We start from the raw sequence: 24,752 nt of genomic DNA on the forward strand, positions 1-24,752 counted from the left end.
CGTTATGTCAACACATTGATCAAATGTGGCTCCTATTTTTGTCACTTTGCCTAAGTGCCGTTCTCACTGCAGGACATCCTGGAGCAATACAACGAGAGCAAGTCCAGCTTGAAGCTAGTGCTGTTTGAAGATGCTGTGGAGCATCTGACCAGGGTTCACAGAATCCTCCGCAGCGATGGTGGACACGCTCTGCTCGTTGGGGCCGAGGGATCCTGGAAACAGTCACTCACTGAGCTGGCAGCATTCACTGCTGACTGTGAGGTAGTTAGACTTATAACTGTCATGCTACGCTCACGCTGGATATGTGATATTTAAGAACGAGCTAAACGTACATTTTTGGATGAGAGTATAGCCAATGGTGTTCACACTTGATGAACAGGAAGGGACTTCCTTTTCTACTGTTTACCAGTGCATGTCCACCACCTACAGTGAGAAGAGCCATTGGTGCGAAATGTTGAAGCGGTGCAAATCTGGCTAATCTTACTTTTTCTTTCACAGCTCTATTCTGATATATGAAAGACTTGGTGTCATAGAGTTCCAGCTGGAACAAACCGAAATTATTAATATCTCCTCATGATCAATTTCAAATCAGTTGGCACTTCAATGAGTTAAAGAGGTCGTCATCCAAATATCACTACCAAATTTGAGTCCTTGATTGATTCATCCTGTTTTAACTTTGAACACACCTTCAATGGCTGCGCGTTTTGTACGTATAGCCTAACAAGTTCTTAAAAATGTTTGTAGCGACAAGTGAATGCAAGTGTTTTAAACACAGAAGCCCAAAACCTGCGTTTTCGTCCAATTACATGGACTTTTTATTGGAATTGGTTGTTTTAGTACTCGTTGCTGAGGGCAGTGTGAACGTAGCTTAACAAAGAAGACCACCACACTTCTAAAGCAAAATGTATACCACAGGCAGAATTTAAATTTAATCAAATGTATTAAAGTCTCCCTGTGACATTTTTTTATTTAAAAAAAATCCCAGTAGTGTTTTAATTATGATTATTAAGTTTTTAACCAAAATTCCACAACCTTAAATGTCTTAAAAATACATTTTTCATGTTGATCTGAAGCTTCTGTTTCCAAAATCTCCTCTGAGGGGGCGTGGCTTTTGGAGTTAAGCAGAGCTGCTCCGCCCCTGATCCCACCTGTCTGGTTATGGTAGCTCTGTGTCTCGCTAGCATAAATCTTCACCGCTGCTACATGAAAATATCCATCAATATCTGTAACGTCCAGCTGCATGGTTCTGATCCGGATGTCAGCTGGGACGAGGAAGTGAAGATCTTCATGGACAGAACTTCCTCCAAAATCCTGATTCTTTCTCCTTCCAGTTCACCAAAGACTCTTTTAGCTCATTCTCCAATGTTTATTGACGTTGCTGTGATCAATACATTCAATCATTGGTTTCTCCGAGTTCTTGATAAAATAATGAAAGCTAACATCAAAATGCTCTTTCACTGATTTACAATCCTTTACAACTGCGGTCAAATTTAGTGCATGCGTAGCAGAGCTGTTGATGGAAAGAAGATCATTCATTCAAACAGAGTCTGTCCAAGACAGTTTGATTGACAGATTTAAAAGGAGAAATACTCGTAAATGCAAAAACGAAATGATTTCTTCTTACATTTGTTCTCTTTCATAACAAAAATGACACACAGACATGTTAAAAATAAAAAAAACAGGATTTTACTCAGAGGGAAACTTTAAACAATGTCATAAATCATTCAAAGTGAAATGTGTTTTTTAAATGTAAAGTTTAAACACCAGTTATGTTCCAAAGGGTACACTTTAAAAAACGTTATTGTCTAATTATTGATTGCGTGTCTCCAGGTTTTTGAGATAACACTAAGAAGAGGATACAATGACCAAAACTTCAGAAATGATCTCAAAACACTGTACCTGAAACTTGGTATTGAAGATAGGAGGACAGTGTTTCTCTTGACTGACGCTCACATTGTTGAAGAAGGATTTCTGGAGCAGATTAACAACATGCTAATCTCAGGTTAAACATCCCTCTGCCTTAACCTTCATTTCTGTTTCTGAAAGTTGCCGCTAAAATGCTCTAATCATATTTGTGTATTCCAGGCATAGTTCCAACATTATTTTCCGATGATGAGAAAGAGTCCATTCTCAAACAGATTAACAGCGAGGCTCTGGAAATGGGGGCCGGCTCTTCAAAAGAGAGCCTGTGGCAGTATTTCCTCAGCAAGAGTGCAAACAATCTGCACATAGTTTTATGTCTGTCTGCAGCAGGAGATGCCTTAAAGACACACTGTAGGAACTTCCCAGGTGAAATACAGATTTAGACCTCATTATTGTATCATCATGATTTTTATACACTAACGTCATAACGCATCTGTTCCAGGGTTGATGAACAACACTGTCATAGACTGGTACCTGCCCTGGTCGGCACAAGCACTTCATGCAGTGGCTCAGTGTGTTCTTGGTATGTTTTTATTGGTGTATGGATAAAAAATAACTGTAATTGCTTACCAATCCTTTATATTCTAAGAATTTATTGTATATAAGAACTAGACTGAGTGACTCCTCCCCCTGGTGTTCCAAACAGGAAGTACCCTCTGATTCCAAGAATCCAAAATCCCATAGACTTCAATACAGAAATAAATAACTGTTACTGAGTCATTCTATTAGTCAGAAAACTTAGTGCTGTTTTGCCACGTTTTTTTTTTTTACAATATTCTTGCTGGTAATACTTTTTCTGTACTGCATGTTATTCAATTTATAAACTGGCCAATCAGATGCCTCAATCAAAGTATGTCGTCTAACGTCAAACAATCAAAACGCTTGATTGACAGATTCTCCCAAGCCCACTTTCAAGTAGCTCTCCAACAATCTTGATTGGCGAGAGCGGTTGCCATAGAAACAATAACTCTTTGCTTATTACGTCTGGCTCCAACATGGTAGTGTCCATATAGTGAAAAAATTACAACTGAATCGACTTTACTTGGTTGGAGCTGAAAGTCATTTTCTATGAGTGATGTCACTCTCATGCAGTCCACTTCTCATATACAGTCAATAATTCCAAGTATTATTATTTCAAATACTAATACTTTGACCTTGCAGGTGAAAATCCAGTCATCCCAAAGGCCCATTTTGAAGCAATTATAGATCACATGTGCTTGGTCCATACCTCTGTGGGAGACTTCAGTGAGCTGTTCTTGCTCAAACACAAACGATGCAACTATGCAACTTCAAAGAGCTTCTTGGATTTCATCAGTACCTATTCCACGCTCTTGGAAGAAAAGAACGAGCACATCCTCAGTATGTGGATGCTTTTTAATCCTTTTAAATGCAAAGATGCTGTTTTGTAAAACTTTTCACATGGTTACGTCACATTTCTACTTCAGTGACTTCTAATACTTTGTGTTAAAGTGCAGTGCAAACACCTAGAGGCCAGTCTGGACAGACTGAGGGAGGCCAGAGAGCAGATAGCTGAACTGAATGTCAAGCTGGAAGATCAGAAGCTGGTTCTCGACAAAAAAACAGCAGCCTGCACAGCTTTATTGGAAGAAATTGACAAAAACCAAAACATAGGTCAGTAAGCGTGAATCATTGAACTAGTAATAGTTGTTAAGAACCAATTATGACATGTAAAATGTCTTGTTTCAGTTAAAGAGAAAATGATTCAGGTGGAAAATAAAGCCAAAGAGCTGGAGGAGCAGAACAAAGTGCTAGCTGCAGAGAGAAGAGAAGCGGAACAGTCTCTGGCTGAAGCTCTGCCAGCATTAAAGGCAGCACACAAAGCCCTGGAAGAGCTGGATGCAACCGACATCGTTGAGATTCGGTAATCTCCCATAACACCCACCTGGATTATAATCTTGTAACAATGCTAAATCAGATTCAAACAGGGTATTAAAGAAAATCTATGTTTTAACCCTTTAACACTGGAGCTCCAGTGTTTATGTTCTTTGATTTACTGTAACTTTTCAACCGTTAACACAATAATTCCAGTAGAGTGTGTAGGGAGCTGCTTTTCTCCTTCACAATCTACTGAAATGATGTTGATCGTGTTAAGGGTTGAAAAGTTAGAGTACGGTAAAGATTTTGTGTTTAGGTGTCACCAACAACGCCTCAGGTGTTAAAGGGAGACAAAAGAATCAGATCAGTCAGACATTATTAACTGCATTCACAGCAACTGTCTGACTTTTTTGTAACACGCTAAACATTAGCCATTTCATAAACGTTAGTTGCGTTACCATACTCATACGAGCGGACGTGTGTTTTAAGGATTCTTAATGACCTGAATCTATGTTGGAAAGGTGTAAATACCTGTATATGATCATAAGTTATAAACCGGAAAAGAAAAATTCATGTAAAGAAAATGGTTATGGTTATGGGATTGGGATTAGGATTGGAATTGGGATAGGATTAAATAAATTCACTTCACACACCCTTTCAAGTAATCTGTCATTTGATGTCTAGTTATCTTATGTTTGACGTGTCTTTATGGATGTAAACCTCTGTTGATTGATTGTACTGCACGTATTCTTTTCTTTCTTGATTGCTTGTAGTAAACCATTATTAAACTAATCTAATATAACCTAACCTAATTTAACCTAACCTAACCAAGTCTATTCTAATCTAGTCTAACCTAACCACGTCTAGCCTAGTCTAACCTAACCAGGTCTAATCTAATCTAATCTAATCTAATCTAATCTAATCTAATCTAATCTAATCTAATCTAATCTAATCTAATCTAATCTAATCTGATCTGATCTGATCTGATCTGATCTGATCTGATCTGATCTGATCTGATCTAATCTAGCCTAGCCTAGCCTATTTTAGCCTAGTCTAGTTTAATCTAAATCAAACGTCGATGTGGCTATCCTAACTCCCAACCTTGTTAGTATCCTTTAAAAAAACACTGCTATGCATTAGCTGCTTGAGCCTGTTTGCATTAACATCTAACCAGTGATTTATATAGAGATTGACAAAGCCCCTGTGATGTCACCCATAGACAATGTCTTACCCTCATTTCTCACGAAATGAAGTCAATTCAGTTGCCATTTTTTCATGGTACAAACGTTGTGATTTTGGAACCAGACAATGTTAGTAAGCAGGGGTGAGCCTGCTGTAAAGCCACACCCCTTCCACTGAAAACAGGTTTGGGAGAATCCGTCAATCTAACATTTTGAATGTTTGGGGTGTAGCCAGCACACACCACATGCTTTTATTGAGGCCTCTGATTGGTCATTTTACAGCTTGAAAAATTTGCAACAAATAAAATGTACCGTGAAAAAAAATAAGGTTAGTGTTTATTTCTCTATTGAAGTCTAAAGGATTTTGGCTTTCTGGGACCAGCGGGTACTTCCAGTTTGGAAGTTTGGATGGGAGACGTCACTCAGTCCAGTTCTAATAGACTCTCAATGCATCCAACCTTGTTTGAAGCTCCAAAAACCCTCCAGCAATGATTGGCATTTTGGAAAAGCATGCCGAGTACCTCTAAAAATAGCTTTTAAATCAGTAAGCCCAACAAAAATTATACCATAAACCAGGTGGTCTAGATTTTAAGGTGCAATGATTTGTTTTGTAAAAAAATCTAGTTTTTTTTCAAGTGTGGCCTATATTACAGAAAATACGAAAATTACAAACCATCTCAAAGGTCCTTCTTTTTCCCTCATCTTCCAGGTCTTTTGCTAAACCACCCAAACAGGTGCAGGTGGTTTGTGAGTGCATCCTTGTTCTGCGTAGTAAAAGAGAAATTAACTGGATATCAGCCAAGAAGATGATGTCAGAGGCTGGCTTCCTGCACTCTCTCATGAAAATGGATTGTGATTCTATAAGTAATTCTCAGATCTCAACTATCAAAGGTAATTTCTCCATAGTGTTAAATATGGAGAAAAAAAAATCATCAAATAATTTACTTCAAATGATTATATCCATGTTTTTTATAACCTTTACTGAATTAGTTTTCTTTTTAATTTATTCTTTGTAGATTTCCTGAAAAGTCTTCAGACAAGTGTTGAGGAGATGCAGGCCATCAGTAAGGCGGGCTCAGGAATCCTTAAGTTTGTAGAGTCATTCATAAGCTACTGGGATGTTGCAAAAGAAGTTAAACCAAAAAGAGATCAGGTATGTTGTGTTTTATTACTACCAAGAAAATATTGTGCATTACAAAATGAATACATGACAGACTTGTTTATTTCTCTTTGTTTTAAGGTGGAACGTCTAGAAAAGGAGTTCCTTCAGAGTAAAGCAGAACTAGAGCGCATCCAAAACGACCTTAACAACATGCAGAGAGAGTCAAGTTCTCTGAAAGGGAAGTATGAAGACGCTGTTCTAGAGAAGGAGCTGCAACTGGAGGAGGCGAAGCTCATGGAGAGGAGGCTGAGCGCTGCTGACAAACTAGTGCTTGGCCTGACCTTTGAGAGTGAACGGTGAGCACCCCAAACACTGAATGCATGCAGCAGCAAATCCCTCATCACATCTCTCTGCCTCTAACCTGACTTGTCTTTTCAATTGTCACTTTAGATGGACAAAAGATTTGGAACATTTAAAACAGCAGCATGCATGTCTCCTGGGTGACTGTTTAATCGCAGCTGCTTTTCTGAGTTACGCTGGGGCCTTCAGCTGGGACTTCAGGACCAACATGGTGTACGACAAATGGACTCAAGACGTAAAGCAGAAAGGAATCCCTCTGAGCCATCCATTTAAAATAGAGAACTTTCTGTCTGGTGAAGTAGAAATCAGCAGGTGAGCAACATGTGCTTGCAATATTTCCTTTCTAGCTATGAAAAAAATCACTTGTGCATTAAAGTACATGCAAAGTTAAGGAGCAGAAGTGGTTTGATGCATATTTGCATCAATTGGCTTCAAGGGGTTGCAACATTTTTAAGCAGAAATAACACACAATGCAGCAACAACTGTTTATTAAAGGGTATCCAAACAGGGAAGTTGGAGGCTGACTCCACCCACAGCTGAAATGTGAAAATACAGTCAGAGGGGTGGGGCTTAGGGGCTGGACTGTTATCATTACTGGAGCTGCAGATCATGATGTGAGACTTCTGAAACTTCCATGGTTTGACCAATCACAAAACTTAACTGTAATACCTGAATTTAACCTGTAGGGGGCAGAACACAGACGGTTTTTGACTATAATTTTAAGAATTAAACAAGTTTATTTTAATTTGTGAGAAATTTGGCAACAGACAGCACTTTTAAAGCCCCATTTATAGAAGTCAATAGACAAAAAAATTGATTTAGTGTTTGGTTAGTCATTTGTTTGTGTCTGAAAAGCTGTGGTGATAAATAATGCTCTTGTGACAGATGGGGCTCAGGGGGTTTGCCTCCAGATGAACAGTCAGTGCAGAATGGAATCCTAACAACCAAAGGAAGTCGATTTCCCTTGTGTATTGATCCCCAACAGCAGGCTCTCAATTGGATTAAAAAGAAGGAAAAAGACAATAATCTCAAGGTACAAAACATCTTTTTGCTTCAAATGACTCTTTCTCTAGTGGGGCATGACAGTCACAGGCCTTTATTGTGTTTCCCGTCAGGTCTCGTCTTTACATGACCCGGATTATCTGAAACAGCTGGAGCTTTCTATCAAGTATGGCTATCCGTTCCTCCTTCAAGATGTGGATGAACTCATTGATCCAATAATTGAAAATGTCCTGGAAAGAAATGTTGTGGAATCAGATGGCAGAACCGTCATTGTTCTTGGTGACAAGGACGTAAACTATGATCCAAACTTTAAGCTTTTCCTTCACACCACATTGGCAAACCCTCAATTTTCCCCATCAGTGTTTGAAAAAGCCTTGGTTATCAATTATTCCGGTAAGTTCTTCTGTGTGGTGACAGAGTTTCTGTTCCAGACTTTGTGTTTTTTAATTGTTGTCCCTGTGTTACACAAAGTGACCCTTAGAGGCCTGGAGGACCAGCTCTTGAGTATCACCACAGGCTTTTTGGAAAATGTCCTGCAGCAACAACACCTTCAATTAGTTCAGGAGATGAGTGAAAACAAAGCCCTGCTGAAAACTCTGGGAGACTCCCTCCTCATGGAGCTGCTAACATCTACAGGCAACATGCTGGACAACACAGAGCTGATTCAAACACTGGAGAAAACAAAGACAAAAGCCAGCGAGGTAGGTCCTCCCAAAAACACCATTGTCTTATTTAAGGAGATAACTAAACCGTATTTTCTTTGTTTGTAACATTATAGGTAATACAGAAGCTAAGCATGGCTCAGAGTAAAACTGTGGAGTTTTTTAACCTCAGAGAAGGCTACCGTCCTGTTGCTAAGCGCGGTGCAGTTCTGTTCTTTGCACTGTCAGACATGGCTTTGGTCAACAGGATGTACCAGTTCTCACTCCCTTCATACTTCAAGATGTTCGAACTTTCGCTGGAAAAATCTTTGTCTGATTCAAACCTTCAGCAAAGACTCGAGAACATTATAGACACTCTGACATCCGACGTTCATAGCTATGGAGTCACAGGTAATTAGGAGGAGACATCATTCTATGTCACAAGCTGATTTGTAGATGTCTCCAGTCTTACTGGCTGCTTATCTTCAGGACTGTTTGGAAAACACAAGTTGCTGTTTTCCTTTAACATGACGGTAAGGATTGAGCAGATGGAAGGGCGAGTTACTCAGGAGGAACTGGACTTCCTGATTAAAGGTACATTTTTATCAAAATGCAAAAGTCTGAGAATATCAGAAACACACAATTATAAACATTTCCCGTAAAAAGGTAATCCATCTGGTGATGAAAACAAATTTCAAAAGCCTCAGGAGTGGATTCCTGATCGAGCCTGGCAGGACATCACCAAACTGGCAGAACTTTTCCCAGAGCAGTTCGCCTCTCTGCCCAGTGACATAGAACAAAACTCCACTCGCTGGAAGTCTGTAAGTGAGCACAGTGACATAAACACAAAATCTTTAACATTCTGTAACTTTTCAACCGTTAATGCAATCATTCCAGTAGATGGTGAAGGAGAAAAGTGGCTCAAAGAGCCGCTTTTCTCCTTCACCATCTACTGGAATGATAACGTTTGAAAAGTTTCAGTGTAACTGTACCTGTTCTCTCCTCAGTGGTGTGACTTGAGGGCTCCAGAACAAGCTCCCTTTCCCCTGAAACACGGTGACAGCCTGTCCGCCTTCCAGAAGCTGCTGCTGCTGCGATGTTTACATGCTGACCGACTCTACAGAGCTGTGGCCGACTATGTTACTGTCATCATGGGCAACGCGTAAGGGACAGAACACAATTCTACTGAAAGAAAGTGATACGATCATTGAATTTTAAGCATATATTTACTGGTCACTTTATGAAGTTTATGAGTTTATGAGTTTATGTTGTCTTTTTATCAGCTGGAACCAGTCTGGACATTCTCTTCTGACCTTCAACAAGGCATTTACGCCCACAGAACTGCAGTGCACTGGATGTTTTCTCTTTTTCTGATCATTCTCTGTGAACTCTAGAGATGGTTGTTGGTGAAATTCTCAGTATCTGAAATCCTCAGACCAGCCCGTCAGACACAAACAACCACAAGTCCCTTCAATCACCTTTCTTCCTCATTCTGATGCTCAGTTTGAACTGCAGCAGGTCGTGCTGACAATGTCAACATGCATAAATGCATTAGGTTGCTGCCATGTGATGGATTATAAATTTATGTTAATGAGCAGTTGAGCCTAATAAAGTGGCCGGCGAGTGTCGACAGGCTCTACATTCATTTGTGAACACCTAATGAACTAGGAAAGTGGGTACAGGCTTTCTTCTTTATTTGATATGAAATATAACAGAAAGATTTACCCACTAGTTTGGGAGAAATGTGAATCAAAATTAAGAATCAATTCACCCAAAATATTCTCATTGGTCCAGATGTTCTCTTACTATGAAATGAAGTTACTCAGTAAACTTCATTACACTACATTTAGGGATTTTAACTTGTCGACTTGTGTTTCTCCTCAGATTTGTGCACCCCCCTTTGACCAACTTTACCACAATCTATGAGCGCAGCACGGCCCTCTCTCCCACTGTCTTTATCGTGAATTCTGGATCTGACCCAACTAGTGACCTGATCAAGTTTGCTGAGAAGTCAGGCAGCAAGTTTACACTAATTGCAATGGGACAAGGCCAGGAGCAGGTACTCAACCTTTTTCCTTAATGTTCCAAAAAGAATCAGAATAAAAGGTAAAGGAGATTGAAAAGAAATCCGGTATATAAGTGGAGCTAAGAGTGTTGTGTATCTGTTCTAAAGGTAGTGCTGAAGTTGTTGGAGAAGGCGGTTTCCATTGGTAGTTGGTTGATACTACAAAACTGCCACCTGCTTGTGGAGTGCCTGAAGGACTTGGAAAAAGTGTTGGAGAGAATAACCAATCCCAACATCAACTTCCGTTTATGGATCACGACCAATCCCATCGACAATTTTCCCATCGGTATATTGCAAAAGTCTCAAAAGGTGAAATACGTTTTTATTTGCTTGCTGAAATTGTTTTGATTTTATCTTTGTTGGTTTGTTGGTCTTTTAGGTTGACATCAAGTAAAGAACTTTATTTGTGTCATTCAAAAATGTTTTTTTTTCACATTTTTACAGCATAGAACATGCTGTTTATATATCTTGCCCTTTAATGAAAATCAGATCTTTCTATTGCCACAAATTCTGCTCTAGTTCTCAGTTTTGTGGCTCCAGAGCCAGGTTTATCTCTCCATGATGGCTCTCTGGCTACGCTTTTGGCTAATTTGTTATCTACTGAGGATTTTTTAGGCTAATTTGGAGTTTAGCTTCTATTTTAGCAACATACTAATGTTTTTGATTAATTTACTTTACTGATAAATTTTAGGCTATTTTGGAGTTCAGCTTGTAGTTAAGCAACAAGTTAGCTTTTTGGCTAATTTGGCCTCTACTGAGGTTTTTATGCTCATTTGGAGTTTAGCTAGGATGTTAGCAACATGCTAACATTTTTGGCTAATTTATTATTTAGTGGAGCTTTTAAAATTAATTTAGAGTTTAGCTTCTATTTTAGCAACAGGCTAAATTTTTTGACTAATTTATTGTACTGAGGAATTTAAGGCTATTTTGGAGTTTAGCTAGTATTTAAGCAATGAGCTAGCTTTTCAGCTAATTTAGCCTCTGCTACGTAAAAGTTAAAAAAAAAAAAAACACATTTTGAGAGATGCTGGTTTCTTTTTATATTTTTTCTTTTGTTTGTGCCAAAAAATAGACATAAGTCATATTAAAAAAAAAGAAGGGAATGCAAGTCCAAATTTCTTAAGGGCTAAGTATCTATGCGGCTCCTTCTAGGTTTTGATCAGTAGAAAGCAAGTACAAATGGCTCTTTTACTGTTAAAGGTTGCCGACCCCTGTCCTAACTGCACAGGGCCAATAAACTTTGTTGCTGTATGCAGGTGGTAGCAGAACCTCCCGACGGGATCAAGCTCAGCATGAAAGCCACATACTCCAAAATCTCACAGCAGACCTTGTCTTCATGCCAGCACCCTGCTTTCTGCAGCCTGATCTATGTGTTAGCCTTCTTTCATGCTGTTGTGCAAGAAAGGAGCAAGTATGGCAAGACAGGCTGGAGTGTGCCCTGCAGCTTTAATGAATCGGACTTCAGTGTAAGTTCTACAGTGTACGAATTCGGTTCTTTGTGCATGGATGAATGCTGTGGTTCTGCAAAGAACAAGGCAGGTCATGCTTTCTTTCTTCACAGCAAAGGACATGATTGACTCTATTAAAGCTGCATAGCCACAAATTTCCTTACAGGCTGTCTGTGGGGGAAACATTGGCAACCTTGTATAGGGTATGCAGGTGTCCCACATGAAATAGCAAGTTCATAGACCATTCAGCAAGCCTGCAGAGACAAAATTGGTTGATGAGACGTGGACCTATTCAACTGATTTTTTCTTTTTTCGACCTCCCTAATTTCTGCTGACTGTGCAAGAAGCTCGAAATGCTGCTCACTACATTGGCAAATATAGGCCACAGTGCATTGCAGTTGAAGAATTTTTGCAGGAATAAGTGTTTTTAAATGTAATTTTTTAATAAACCATCAACATTTTTATCATCAGAATACAGTGAAGTCACAAATAGACGTTACAAAATGTTAGTTTTGATTAGCTTTTCACTTTGTGAAATTGGTGATGTCATATCCAACGTTTAGCAAAAAAAATAGAAGTTTAGCTATTGATGCCTCTACTATGATTTATTTCGCAGACAAAAATAACTTTATCAAAATAAAATAGAAATAACTTTATAAGTGCTATACAAGATAGACACTGACTACTTTTCATTATGTTAAACATTCAATTTGGTAATGTTGTCCCATGAAAAAGGAATAAATAAATATCCACAGAAATTTAAGGGGTATACTCACTTTTGTGAGATACAGTATTCCCGCACTATGTAGTTTTTTAGTAGTTAGGGATTAGAGTGGAAATTCGGACATCGCCACAGTTTCTACAGAGCTGCAGGAGTTCATTAGAAATTTGCCTCTGAGTTGTGGGTAGAACTGTTGGCATGGAAGTTAGCCTCCACTACTTTCCCATCAAACCTTTGTTTACACTCTCTCCTGCTAGCTTATAGTCCCTAACAAGCCCAGGCTAACATTAATGTCCCATAAAAAAAATAAACCTCCGCGAACACAGAGAAGTCCCTCGTTGTTCTCGTCCTCGGTGTTAAAAACACAATTTTCATTGGAGTGCATCTTCAAGGTGCCCATACAAGCCTCAAAGAAATGCAAGACACACCTGCACTCACAGTTGCTCCTCTTAGTGACTCTACACAGGTTCAGACAACCCAAAAACCAGCAGCACCCGTACAGGTTCGTGTGACTGAGGCTTAAATATGAGTGTTGGAATTCATTGGAAGTGTTTTCATTTCGGCTCATCAAACAAAGTCCTCACATTTTATATGCCTTTTACCACTTTCCTCCAAACAAAAGTCCTAAGTCATCCAAAGATGTTTATGCATTTCACAGTTGGGTGGTTTAATCTACGTGTCAAAGTTCGTCCCTCCGAGTAATTATTTCCAGCCTGCCAGATAATTCAATATTTTTGTTATTAACGGCCCGATGTTATCTTATGCTAGTAACATATTGCAACACATTCTCACTCCCAACTCTTCACATGTTGACACATGGTTAAGGACCTGACTGCGTCAATAAGTCACATTATGGTTGTCTCCATCTTGTCATTTTTGACGTGCTGGCTGTTCCAATTAAACCTCCAATTTAACCTCCGGGCCATGAACCGCTACCAGGATATAGACCGCGGTGATATCCTAACCCTAATCTGAACCCATTATTGGATAGTCTGTACCGGATGAGGATCAGTACCGGTTCCAGATGCAGTACTGGTTCTGGACGCGGTGTCAGACGCACACCAGGCTAGGGTTAGGGTACCGGTATTGGCCGCATCCTGAAGTTTGGTCCGCGTTAAAAAGTTTTAAAAGTTTCATTTTAGTGTGTTCAGCAAATGTTTATCCTGTTCGGCCCGCTACCTAGGGTGTATTTTGGACTTTGCCCCCCTGTGTGATTGAGTTTTACACCCCTATTTAATCGATTAACTTTTTTCCAGGCTTCTTTGGAAGTACTGAACACCTACCTGACAGAAGGTCATAGGCGAGGAGATAGCTTCATTCCCTGGGAAAGTCTTCAGTATCTCATTGGGGAGGTCAGACAGTAGTCATTTTGTTTTCTACATGTTCTGTCTTTGACGTAGCTGTAAGTTTAGCCTAAACACGTTTTCTTATAGGTACTGTACGGTGGACGAGCGATTGATAGCTTTGACCGCAGGATCTTGAAGGTCTACATGGGCGAGTATTTTGGAGACTTCCTCTTCTCCCCCTTTCAGCCCTTCCATTTCATAAAAAACAAAGATGTGGGTTATAAAATACCTCCACCTGGGAAAAAGCATGTGTATACTGGTTAGTATTTATGCTTATTTTTTATACCTTAATATTTATAGACAGAAAATGTGTTTATTGTGAGCTTTTCTTCCTTGTTCTTCAGATGAGATCGAGAAAATGCCCTCTCTAAGCACACCTGAGGTAACAGGGCTTCATTCCAATGTGGAGATAGGATACTACACTCAAGCTGTTAAAGAGATGTGGACCCACTTAAGAGACCTTCAGCCTGAAACAGGTATGCCCCGACATTGTTATGCCAGGTTTACACTGCACACGGAAGCGCAGCAAAGCAGAGTGCGCGCGGAATCCGCTTTATCTCCGTTCAGACCAGATGCAATCTTTCCGTGACGGTCGATAGATGCTTTTGCTCAGCTGTGGTTATTTACAGCTTCTACAATAAATTTGTCATCGTGCATCCTGACTTGTGCCAACTGCTCTCTGCCTATCTGTGTTTTTAGACACCCAACCCCCCCCCCTCTCCCCTGTAGTCGTCCCACTACATTTATCTGTGTTTTTTCAGTCACATGACTCCTCCGGCTCGTCACAAAAACTCAGACAACTCACGATGCTGGTAGGAAACTTTTGCTTCCAAAGGTACTGCGGGGCAGTTGCGGGAATTTTTTAGGGGGGGAGCACAGTTGAACAGCACCCCAGCCTGTACGCTATGCACACACAGGTCACACACTCACAGTGAGCCTGCATGGAGAAATGGCATCAGCTAACTCAGAAACAGCTTTGAAATGTCCTGAAAATGAAGAGCCGGAGTGACAGTCTTCATGAAAAGTTCGCAGTCCACTGTTCTGGATAAAAAAAAAACAGGAGCAGAAAGCCCTCGCAGGGGTCTGAAATGTCCACGAGGAATATGTGATACCTGTGTGGAGATGTCTTCTTTCTGCCATAGAAATACACCAAGGGTACTGAATGGAAGCAGCCTCCCTTCTGCAGCGCTTCTGCATGCGATGTGAACCAGAGCTTACACTCCTATGTGAACAGAATACTTTGTTTTGTAACTGTTCCTTTGAACTTTAAGTCAAAAGGTAGATTGTTTTATTACACATTTTGTGCCTCAGGTGAATGTGGGAGGAGCATTGGAGGAGACAAGCACATTAGAGGCACAGCCCAAGACATTCAGAAAGGGTTGCCTGAGTTATTCGACATAAAGGTTATCCATGAGGAGCTGGGCGCAGACCTCTCTCCAACCTCAGTGGTTCTTCTCCAAGAACTCCGTAGATTTAACAGACTGGTTCTCTGCATGCAGCAGTCAGTAGCTGAGCTGCTGAAGGTCAGTAGAGAAAAATAAAGAAGCTAAAGAGAAATAGTCCACATGTGGACTTTTATTCAAGCTTTTTTGAGTGTTTTTTTTTACATCTTGCAGGCTTTGACTGGTGAGGTGGGCATGAGTAAAGAGTTGGAGGACCTGGCTCACGCCCTTTGTAACAGTCTTGTTCCTGCCATGTGGAAGAGGTTGGCACCACAAACTCTGAAGTCTCTTGATGACTGGATGAGCCATTTAAGGAGGCGTTATGAGCAGTACAGGAACTGGGTAAAGAAGGTCAAATCCCTCCAGGTCGACAACATTAAAGGAAAAGGACAGATTTGTCTGATTTATCCCTGTGCTCTGTCTGACAGGTGCATGAAGGGGAGCCAAAAGTTCTGTGGCTGTCAGGACTGCATGTTCCAGAGTCTTACTTGGCAGCTGTGGTCCAAGCGGCATGCCGGAAGAAAGGCTGGCCTCTTGATCAATCCACCTTTCGCACAGAAGTGACTCAGTATCGCCACGAGGATGAAGTCAGCGACAGACTCAAACTGGGTATTAAAGCAAATCTGTTTTAACCCTTTAACACCACAGCTTCACTGTTTATGTTCTTTGATTTACTGTAATGTTTTAAATTGTTAACACAATAATTCCAGTAGATTTTGAAGGAGAAAAGCGGCATTCTACTGGAATTATCGTGTTAACGGTTGAAGAGTTATAGTATGTTAAAGATTTTGTGTTTAGGTGATGAGAGAGTGGTTCTGAAAGCTCATATCCAGATTATCTGCAGGCTGCTACATATCAGGCCTCTTCTTGGAGGGAGCAGACTGGGACACCGAGAACGGCTGCCTGGCAAGAAGCAAGCCAAAAGTCTCGGTTGTTGAGCTGCCGATCCTCAAAGTCATCCCTGTGCAGGAGAACAGCCTCCGGCTACGGGTGAGGTGATATCCTCTCCAGATATCTCCATCTGTCGCTTCCTTTAACCAATTGTGTGTATTTTTTTAAACCCCAGAACACACTGAGAACTCCGGTGTACACCACTTCTTTGCGGAGAAACGCGTCCGGTGTTGGGCTGGTGTTTGAAGCAGACCTGTTTACCACCATGCACACCTCCCACTGGGTTCTCTCAGGAGTATGTTTGTACCTCAACACCGACTAAATAGCTTCCCCACCACACAATAGTCATTTATGGATTGACAATACTTGATATTTGAAATTTAAAACACTTTTTTCAATCTAGTTAAAATTTATTCTTAGATTTAATATCACTGGTTTCTTAAAATGTTCTTATAGTTCTTTTTCGTCTTTTTCCTTGCAACCATTTTTAAAGCTACTGGGACCTTAAAAGTCGAAAGTTATCCTTTACTTGATGTCAAATAGCTACATTAACCCAGAAATTGTCCTTCATTGACAGTTGTGTGACTTTTGTGCAAGGATGCATGAATTTGTCAAGTGTTTAGATGAGTTAATCCACTAAGAATACTACAACTTAAACAAAATTAAAATATTTATTATTTTACAGAACTTATACAAATATAGCTCATTAAATGTACACAGAAAGTTAAGCATTGCATTGACATTGTTTTTTTTTGTTGTAGACAATGTAAACACTATTAAAAAACACATAAAAATAAAAACATTTGACCTCAGTTCCTGTGCCTGATCTTTGATGCAGCTGAAGACAGAAACAGTGCAGACCTAACTGACTTGAGGAGCTACTGTCTGATCACAGATAGGCAACGTGTTGTTGCTGTTATTAGATCTTATTCCATCCTTGTTTATCTTCCGGCTCTTCCTGTTATCCGTTTGCTCTAGCGATGTGCCTTCGAAGAGCTTCGCCATGAAGGCGAAACCGTTCTTCTTGATGTAGGACTTTCCAGCAAAAGTGTATAGAACTGGGTTGGCACAGCTGCTGATGAAGGCCAAGGCCGACGTCACCGCACGGCTGTCGGAATGGATATCGTCCAATCTGCAGGAGGACAAATCAGACTTTAACTTAACTTTTAACTTAAACCCAGCAAGAGCCGCAAAATCCCTCTTCTCTGTTCAGGAAAGTACACTTTATTTATGTTTTTGTGGCTGCTAAGCCATTTATTAACAAAGTGTAGCTTAATAAACCCTTTATAAGGTGACTTCAGATAAAACGGCGACAGGGCCGAAAATGTGAATAGTGACTTCCAGTTTACGGGTTTAGAGCAGCAAAGCTGACAGCTGAACGCTGTTTAATACAATTTTACATAAATAATAAAAGGCAACATTACCAATTTAAACAGAAAAATGTACAATATTTATTTTATGAATGTCCTGCTGAACTGTATTTTCAAATACAAATGTGAATAACCCTTCAATATTTGAGGTTCTATTGAAAATATTGACCTTTCATTTCAACAGATATTATTCTAACGGGTTCTAATTTACTTGATGTTTTTCACATGTTTTAAGTGTGATCAGCACGAAAACTGATAGAAATTAATGTTGGCCACACATAATAGGAGCAGCCAAGATGCACATTGCTGCATGTTGGCTGCGTGTACTTTAAATGCACCCAAGGCTAAATGTAGTTGTTGTAATAAGAAGTATTTGTTATTTTTTGGGGTATTTTACAGGGTAATTGTAAAAATAGGAATGTTTACCAAGTGGCACAGCAAATATTTTAAGTGCTGCTAAAAAGCCACATATTTTCAGCTTTCAAAATAAGAGCGGCCAAAGCCAAAGTTCAAGTCTGGGTGTACGCATTTTGAAAATTACATGTGAATAATCATTTCCTTATATATATTTTTGATAGTTTCAAATTGTTTACCTTTACTATTCCACAGGGATCAGACAACATTTTGAGCAACAGCAAAGGGGAGCTAAATAACACAACAGTTTTTACTGTAAAAGTTACAGTATGTTAAAGATTTTATGTTTAACCGCCATTAAGGTGTTAAAGGGTCAAAACTTTGGAAAATAAAATTATGTAAAATTTGCTTTGGTTGTCGAATGTAAAGAATTTGCATCTAAAACAATTTGATTTACATGTTTTAGGTGAGGAAAATGGATTTAAAAAGCCTGACTCACATTTTTCTTGTGTCTGAACCCTCTGGATACCACTCAGCTGCCACCTTAAACAGAGAAAATACACTCAGTGTTTACTCAGAAATAGAACCGATCCTTAACAGCAGTGAGGACAGCTTCCCTCACCTGCACCATGTTGATGACATGATATGGCAGCCAGAAGAGGCCAAACGTCACCACAATAGCCAGGATGAGTTTCTCGCTGCGAACATAGCGGCGGAACTTGTCCTGCCGCAGGCGTTTCAGGATGAGCACGTAGCAGGTGATGATGATGGCATATGGAAGGATGAAGCCTGATACTGTTTCAAGAGCGTACTGGAATCTCACCTGCACCCAGGGGAAGAAAATAAACTGTTTATTTTACAGAAGGCGTTTTTTCCTAATTAAGCTGATAAAAACTCAAAAAAATGAATTTTGATCAGACTGGACATTAATGCATTGACATTTACTGGACTTACGTGTCGAGGCAGGGAGTGATTCGGCGCACAAACCCACTTAGTGTGGTTTGTCTCGTCATCGGAGACCTCTATAACCTTCCGAAACACCAATGATGGGATAGCAATCACCATGACCAGCATCCACATCCCCGCAATAATTCTTCTCACAATCTTCCTGGTCACCAGGTTATACAGTTTACGTGGGAACCACACAGCCACCATCCTGTGCACACTCATCAGCGTGATCAGGAAAATGGAGGCGTACATGTTGGTGTTGCACAAGTAGAACATGGCTTTACACATGGGTTCCCCGAAGATCCATTCCTGCTTGGCCAGGTAGATGATGAAGAAGATGGTGAGGACCATGATGAACCCATCAGCAAGGGCGAGGTTGAGGATGAGGAGGGTGGTAACTGAGCGCTGCTTAATTCGAGCCAGGATGCTCCAGACGATGAAGAAGTTGCCGGGGACGCCCAACAGGAAGACCAAGCTGAGGATGAGGGCACCGATGGTTGTGGAGAAGTCATTGTGGACAGGGCTGTCATCCTCATGAACGGAAGAGTTTGTCCTCATGTTTTGGTAAAATTTTGAACCTGGAGTTGAAAAATAAATTTTAAAAAATCATTAAAAAATTTGTTAAATTTGTTTAACCCATTAACACCTGAGGCGACACCAGTGACGCTTGAACACAACATTTTTAACGTACTGTAACTTTTCAACCGTCAACACAATCAATGTAATCCCAGTAGATTTTGAAGGAGAAAAGCGGCGCTTTTCTCCTTCAAAATCTACTGGGATTGCATTGATTGTGTTAGACATTAAAAATTTACGATGTCAAAGAGTTAACTCAAATCTCCACTTCTCTGTTACAAACGTTTTTCCAGATATCCTGTCATCTGCACCCAACAGCTTCATCAAACAGTCATCCCAGAATCCTTTGCCCAAATAGTTAAATCTCTGGGTTCATTGTGAAACTGCCGCCCAATTCTTAGCCATTATGGAATGTTCGGGTATAAAATCAAAACATTTTCCTCACTTTTGGCCACATTGAACTGGCACCAGACAAAGAAGGCAGTCCACATGATTTCTCTTTTAAAGCTTTAATAAAGATTCTCATTATCTAAAATGTGTTTGCCAGCTGTGGCTGACAGCTGTCTGTGCAGATGGTTAAAATTTGGGCAGTTTATAAAAAAAAAAAAAAATAGTGGGAGAGAGTGTGCAAAAAGTGAAAACTATTGTGTCAACAAACAATATTCTGTCTAAACATAGAATGTAATCAATACACACATTAAATTACATTTTAATTAATGTAAAAATAAAACCTGTAGTCTTACAAAGACCACAAAAATAAAGGACTAAATAATTTCTGCTAAATCGTTTTAAATTAAAGTCCCACTCTGATCCTCTTTTGATCTGTTTGTGATCCCAGTAATCTTTTAATTAGGATTATGCCGTTTTTAGACTCAATCAAGTGTTTCTGTGGGAGTTCTTTGGAAATTAGCCTGTGAGTTGTGGGTGGGAAGTCTGCAACCTGCGGCTCTGGAGCCACTTGTGGCCCTTTGACCTCTCCATAGTGGCTCTTTGGCTAAAGAAAATGGGTTACTAAATTAGTTTTATTTAATTTAAATTGGTTAAGTTTATATATGAATGTCCGAGGTTCACTTCAAAGATAAACTATGTAAAGATTTTTACATCCCCGCTGATTTGAAAAGGTCTTATTTACCCCATGCTTCCTCCTGGGATGATCCAGTTTGGCACAAAGAGACTTTTATTTTGAAAGAAAACCACACGAGCTTCTGTCAAACGTAAAAAATAAAATTTCACATTTTGAGAAATTTCTAGTTTCTTTTTATATTTCTGTTTTTATTCAGGCCACAAAAGAAGCACAATTCCTATTTTTTATTAAAAAGTACATTGTAATGAATGCACAGCAGTGTCAAAATAAAACTTTGCAGCTCCTACTAAGTTTTAATGAGTTGAAAACAAGCCCAAATTGCTCTTTTACTGTTAAAGGTTGCAGACCCCTGATTTTGAGGAAGCCTGCCCCTACTCCCCAACATCCTTCTGTTTACACTCACCAACCTAACATTACCTGTGCAACAGAAATTGCGATCAATTTCTGTGCTACTTTTGATCCAGATTCCAGCTCAGATGAGCAAAACAAAGACGTTCATGGATCAATTTGTCGATAAGTCGCAAATATGGATCTTTTTCAAACTGTATTTTTTTTCATTGGCTCCTGATTCACAACAATTTGAATAAATAAATGCTAAAAAATGCCATTTTAAGCTTAATTTTCTTCATACATCATCAGAAAATGCTACAAGAACCTGTTAAAAACATGGAAAACATATTTTTTTAAATATTTTTTTTTAATCTTTTATCATTTATCACTAGAATTTTTTTGTTTTAAATAGTCTTGCAAAAATGGAAAACCTAAATCTTAGTTTCTCTTTAAGCCACACTTCCTCGTCACTCTGATACGATTTAAACTGCATATGCAACCATTTCCATTTACAACTTTCACTTGTTTTTGTCTTTCCTGAAAAACTACTTCTAAGATTCATAGATACTTTAAATAAAACAGGTTGACATCACTGAAGAAAATGAGACTTTTGAGGGAAGGTTAATCCCTGGAAACGATGGATGACCGGAGCTCTGGAAAGAAGAAGGTCAAAAGTTCCTCAGAGAAAATCTTTTTGAAGCCGAGGATTTCTGCCAACCTGACGCAGCATCGGAAGTATTTCTAGAGAACTTACAAGCAGCGTGCTAAAACATGCCAGGCCACTTCTGGATCAAATGAGGGAAGAAAAAAGAAAGGATCTCGGTTTTTTATTCCGTTCTGTTTTAGTGTTTTCACATGGACGGCTGACCTTTGAGTCCCTGGACTTTCAGTAAACTAAACACACTTAGCATCAGCTATTTGTGTGTATAGGAATATAATTCATCTTTTATAAGCATAGTGAAGATTTTTTTACATCATTTTATTAAGTTTGAATAAGTTCAAACTTTAAAGCAACAGTTCCAGTGACGCTTAGACACAAAATCTTTAACATACTGTAACTTTTCAATCGTTAAGATGATAATTCCAGTAGATTTTGAAGGAGAAAAGCGGCGTACGCCGCTTTTCTCCTTCAAAATCTACTGGAACTGATCAAAAGTTACAGTAAATCAAAGAACATAAACACTAGAGCTCCAGTTAAAAGGAAAAAAAACATTTATATAGGTTGCTTTCATGTGAAAATGTAAATTGAACTGGCTAAAAGACAGGAATTGGGAATCTGTTGCTGAAAATACATGTTAGCAAAGCAAATCAGAAAAGAGTTAAGTCATTTATAGACATTCTTTAACCATTTCCTGTCTTTAAAAACTCAAAACCAAACCGTTTTACAACAGAGCAGCAGAGACTGACCTTAAACGGGGACTCTAATCCTCCTCGGACGGATGTTTCCAGCTGAAATATCCCACTGCCGTTCGGTTGTGACGGGACTTCTCTCCTCTTCGCTCATAAATGCTGCATAACATCTGGGCTCGCAGGCTGCAACATGTTGTGGTTTGATAGAAGGAGGCAGAGGTGTGTCCCTCCCTTTGACTTTTACTCCCTTCTTTCACTACACTTGCCTCCACATGAAATTTCTTGACCATTTGTGCAAAAAAAGTATACCCTTAGACTTTAAAACGTAACATAAATAGGATGGTTTTTTATTTTATAAAATGTTAGTGCGCTTGGAGGTTTTTTATGTGACCTGGGGCATCTTCTGTTAACTGATTGTTGCGTAACAAGCAGGCAAAAAAAAAAGGAGGAGTAAAAGTGACTAAGGTGCTTGCTCAAGCTCCCTATGTCATAGATGCTGATCACGCATGCACAAACATGAAAATGGAGAAACAAAATAAAACTTGCAGCGGAACAGCTCCTGTTCTGACAAGTTTCTTCTTAAAAAGGAATGGCTGTTTCCGTGAAGCGGTGCAGATGTGGATGAAGAAACTCGCCAATCAAGCCAGTAGATGACCAGATTAGGGTGTTTTTTTTTCCATTTTCCCTTTTTTGGATCATCAGTGTTTAAACTCTATGAGATCAGTTACCATTTCTAATCTACTTATTGCTCAAATCAGACATTTCATTGTTTAGATTTGACTCATCTCAGCATCAGTTCTTCAGCACACGCTCTTGTTGTTTTTCTGAGAAAAGACCTCTAATAAACGTATTTAATTGGAAAATATTTTGAGTCATCTGACTCCAGCAGAGGTTAAGACATATTGCCAATGCTGAAAAATCCCTAAAGACTTCAGGCTGTATTAGTCATTGCTTGTAAAACACATATCAGGAATCCAGCTGTTTTAAAGACCCAATTCTGCATAGAAACAGGAAAACGGATCAAAAGTCATCATCACTGAAAACATGAGAAAATAGGAATTAAATGTTAGTTTGGGAAAATGTTTGGTCATTTGCTTTTTATTCGACAGTCTTTATCCTCAAACATAAAATAATTTATTTTCAATAATCTACGATTAGTTTTTCCTTACCCAGAGGGTCTGAGGGCAGGGGTAACCAGTTTTATTTAGTCTGCTTAGTTTTTAGCTATTTTTTCATATTTTATGACAAACTTCTGCATCTGTAAAATTACCTGCATGAAGCCCAATGAGGCACATTTTCTTTGTGATTTCGGGCTATAGAAATAAAATTGAATTGAAACTTTTGATTTTCAGAGTTTTACCACATGAGGGAGTCACATCCTCACAAATCAAACCTTCTAACTTCTGTCTCAGCGGTTCTACCTGCACTTTGTTTCCTTTCACTTAAAATGTGGATTCCTGATTTTCATTCAACAAACCACAAAAGCTACAACTAAAATAATACAAGTCTTAAAAAGGGGGATTTTATCATTCAAGTTATGAGTAGAAAATTAGTTCTTCTTGTGTTTTTCATCCAGATTACTGCTGCTGTGTTCTTATAAACACACATTTTTCAGGACAGAATCTACAAATTTGAAGCTTTGCATTTAAAGAAACTCTAATTCCTTCAAAACAAAGTTTTTATGTCCTCCTTTCATTTTTAGCTTATTTCTGAAGATTTATTTTCTTTTTTTAGTTAATAAATCGAGTTAATGATTTAATACAATAAAAACTGATCAAAACTTCTTACTTGACACTTAACCCTTTAACTGCCTGCTCAACCAAACGGTGGGAAACATTTTGAAAACATGTTTATAAAGATATTAATTTTTTGCATTAATTGCCAAGGTACGGAGCCCCTAAAAGGAAATTGAAGAAAAACATTGAAGTAGTCTTTTCCAAAATTCTTTTCCAAAAATTGAAATTATAAAAAAAGGAAACATTATTTTGATTAGTAACGGGTGTGCATCAATTAGTAACCAGAAATTTTTTTTCCAGTCAATTTTTAGAAAAAAAAAGTTGCTAACCAGAACTTTTTTTTAGTAAAAATTAAGGAATTAAAAAAAAAATCTGGATAGTAATTGATTCACACCAGAGAGTAACTGGTGTGCATCAATTAACAGCCAAAAAATAATAATTTTAACCTCAATTTTTTTACAGAGACCATAAGAAGCTTAAGAAACAAAAAAACATATATTTTTTTTAACTTTGATGTCGCTTTGGGGGTTCACTACCAATGCAATAGCAGCAAAATAAAATACCTTTTATTGATGTTTTTTTTTCTTTTTTTTTGTACTTAAAGGGTTACTTTGGTTTCGATTCATTGTATTTAAATTTTTAGTGTTACTTAAAGTTGAGTTTATCATTATCTGTATTTTTCCTTTAGAGCTGTGTTGATGAATCGATTTCCCTGTTGTCAGATCAAAGTTTTCTTCCTAATCCTATTAAAGTTCTATTCTAACTCCATCTAAGCTGTGGGATGTTTGATTTTCACCCATGAAAACTGCACTGCCGTGTTGATTGACATCAGTCAGATGAGACATCTGGAAAAAAACACATCATGGGATCTTAACAGAAGACAAAAACAGATGGGTACTTCCTTAAAGATGAATGAATCAGTACATTTTAGCCACAAGAGAATGGAAAAACAGTCAGTAGCAGTCATACAGCGATTTTAGATATCACAAAAACATAGCAAGAATAAATATAACAATCTAAAGTCATGCTGAGGAAAAGGAAGAAGA

General features: G+C 38.9%; 2 protein-coding genes across 5 annotated transcripts in view; one reads left to right on the plus strand and one right to left on the minus strand.

Moving 5' to 3' along the window:
• Window positions 1–16,770, plus strand: part of dnah10 (dynein axonemal heavy chain 10) — a 38,922-nt gene extending 22,152 nt beyond the window's left edge. For all 4 annotated transcript variants that reach the window (XM_024281071.2, XM_024281090.2, XM_024281081.2 and 1 more), the window contains exons 50-78: window positions 73–261; window positions 1,831–2,002; window positions 2,086–2,289; window positions 2,366–2,446; window positions 3,085–3,282; window positions 3,394–3,555; window positions 3,631–3,805; window positions 5,650–5,831; window positions 5,957–6,093; window positions 6,181–6,398; window positions 6,493–6,714; window positions 7,288–7,435; window positions 7,518–7,797; window positions 7,876–8,105; window positions 8,183–8,456; window positions 8,535–8,639; window positions 8,712–8,866; window positions 9,053–9,207; window positions 9,930–10,104; window positions 10,219–10,419; window positions 11,367–11,576; window positions 13,536–13,631; window positions 13,713–13,884; window positions 13,970–14,101; window positions 14,937–15,148; window positions 15,242–15,409; window positions 15,496–15,676; window positions 15,912–16,057; window positions 16,134–16,770. In XM_024281071.2, coding sequence (XP_024136839.1) covers window positions 73–261; window positions 1,831–2,002; window positions 2,086–2,289; window positions 2,366–2,446; window positions 3,085–3,282; window positions 3,394–3,555; window positions 3,631–3,805; window positions 5,650–5,831; window positions 5,957–6,093; window positions 6,181–6,398; window positions 6,493–6,714; window positions 7,288–7,435; window positions 7,518–7,797; window positions 7,876–8,105; window positions 8,183–8,456; window positions 8,535–8,639; window positions 8,712–8,866; window positions 9,053–9,207; window positions 9,930–10,104; window positions 10,219–10,419; window positions 11,367–11,576; window positions 13,536–13,631; window positions 13,713–13,884; window positions 13,970–14,101; window positions 14,937–15,148; window positions 15,242–15,409; window positions 15,496–15,676; window positions 15,912–16,057; window positions 16,134–16,280 — 5,127 coding nt within the window. In that variant the 3' untranslated portion in view covers window positions 16,281–16,770. The remainder of the gene's footprint in view (window positions 1–72; window positions 262–1,830; window positions 2,003–2,085; window positions 2,290–2,365; window positions 2,447–3,084; window positions 3,283–3,393; window positions 3,556–3,630; window positions 3,806–5,649; window positions 5,832–5,956; window positions 6,094–6,180; window positions 6,399–6,492; window positions 6,715–7,287; window positions 7,436–7,517; window positions 7,798–7,875; window positions 8,106–8,182; window positions 8,457–8,534; window positions 8,640–8,711; window positions 8,867–9,052; window positions 9,208–9,929; window positions 10,105–10,218; window positions 10,420–11,366; window positions 11,577–13,535; window positions 13,632–13,712; window positions 13,885–13,969; window positions 14,102–14,936; window positions 15,149–15,241; window positions 15,410–15,495; window positions 15,677–15,911; window positions 16,058–16,133) is intronic.
• ltb4r2b (leukotriene B4 receptor 2b) lies at window positions 16,682–22,232 on the minus strand. Its single transcript, XM_024281892.2, has 5 exons — window positions 22,028–22,232; window positions 18,637–19,208; window positions 18,305–18,505; window positions 18,182–18,225; window positions 16,682–17,090 (listed from the first exon to the last, which is right to left on the minus strand). Exons 2-5 carry the CDS (start codon window positions 19,186–19,188, stop codon window positions 16,820–16,822), a joined length of 1,068 nt encoding a protein of 355 aa, XP_024137660.1. The 5' UTR covers window positions 19,189–19,208; window positions 22,028–22,232; the 3' UTR covers window positions 16,682–16,819.
• Between the last annotated feature and the right edge of the window lie 2,520 nt (window positions 22,233–24,752).

This window comes from Oryzias melastigma, linkage group LG17 (assembly GCF_002922805.2).
Source record: "Oryzias melastigma strain HK-1 linkage group LG17, ASM292280v2, whole genome shotgun sequence".
NCBI lineage: Eukaryota > Metazoa > Chordata > Actinopteri > Beloniformes > Adrianichthyidae > Oryzias > Oryzias melastigma.

Excerpts from the sequence above, each read along its gene's own strand:
- ltb4r2b (XM_024281892.2), bottom strand. The coding sequence starts at position 19,188 with ATGAGGACAAACTCTTCCGTTCATGAGGATGACAGCCCTGTCCACAAT. Across the intron at positions 18,506-18,636 it reads ATCACTCCCTGCCTCGACAC|GTGAGATTCCAGTACGCTCT; the intron begins GTAAGTCCAGTA and ends CCCTGGGTGCAG. Across the intron at positions 18,226-18,304 it reads ATGTCATCAACATGGTGCAG|GTGGCAGCTGAGTGGTATCC; the intron begins GTGAGGGAAGCT and ends TCTCTGTTTAAG.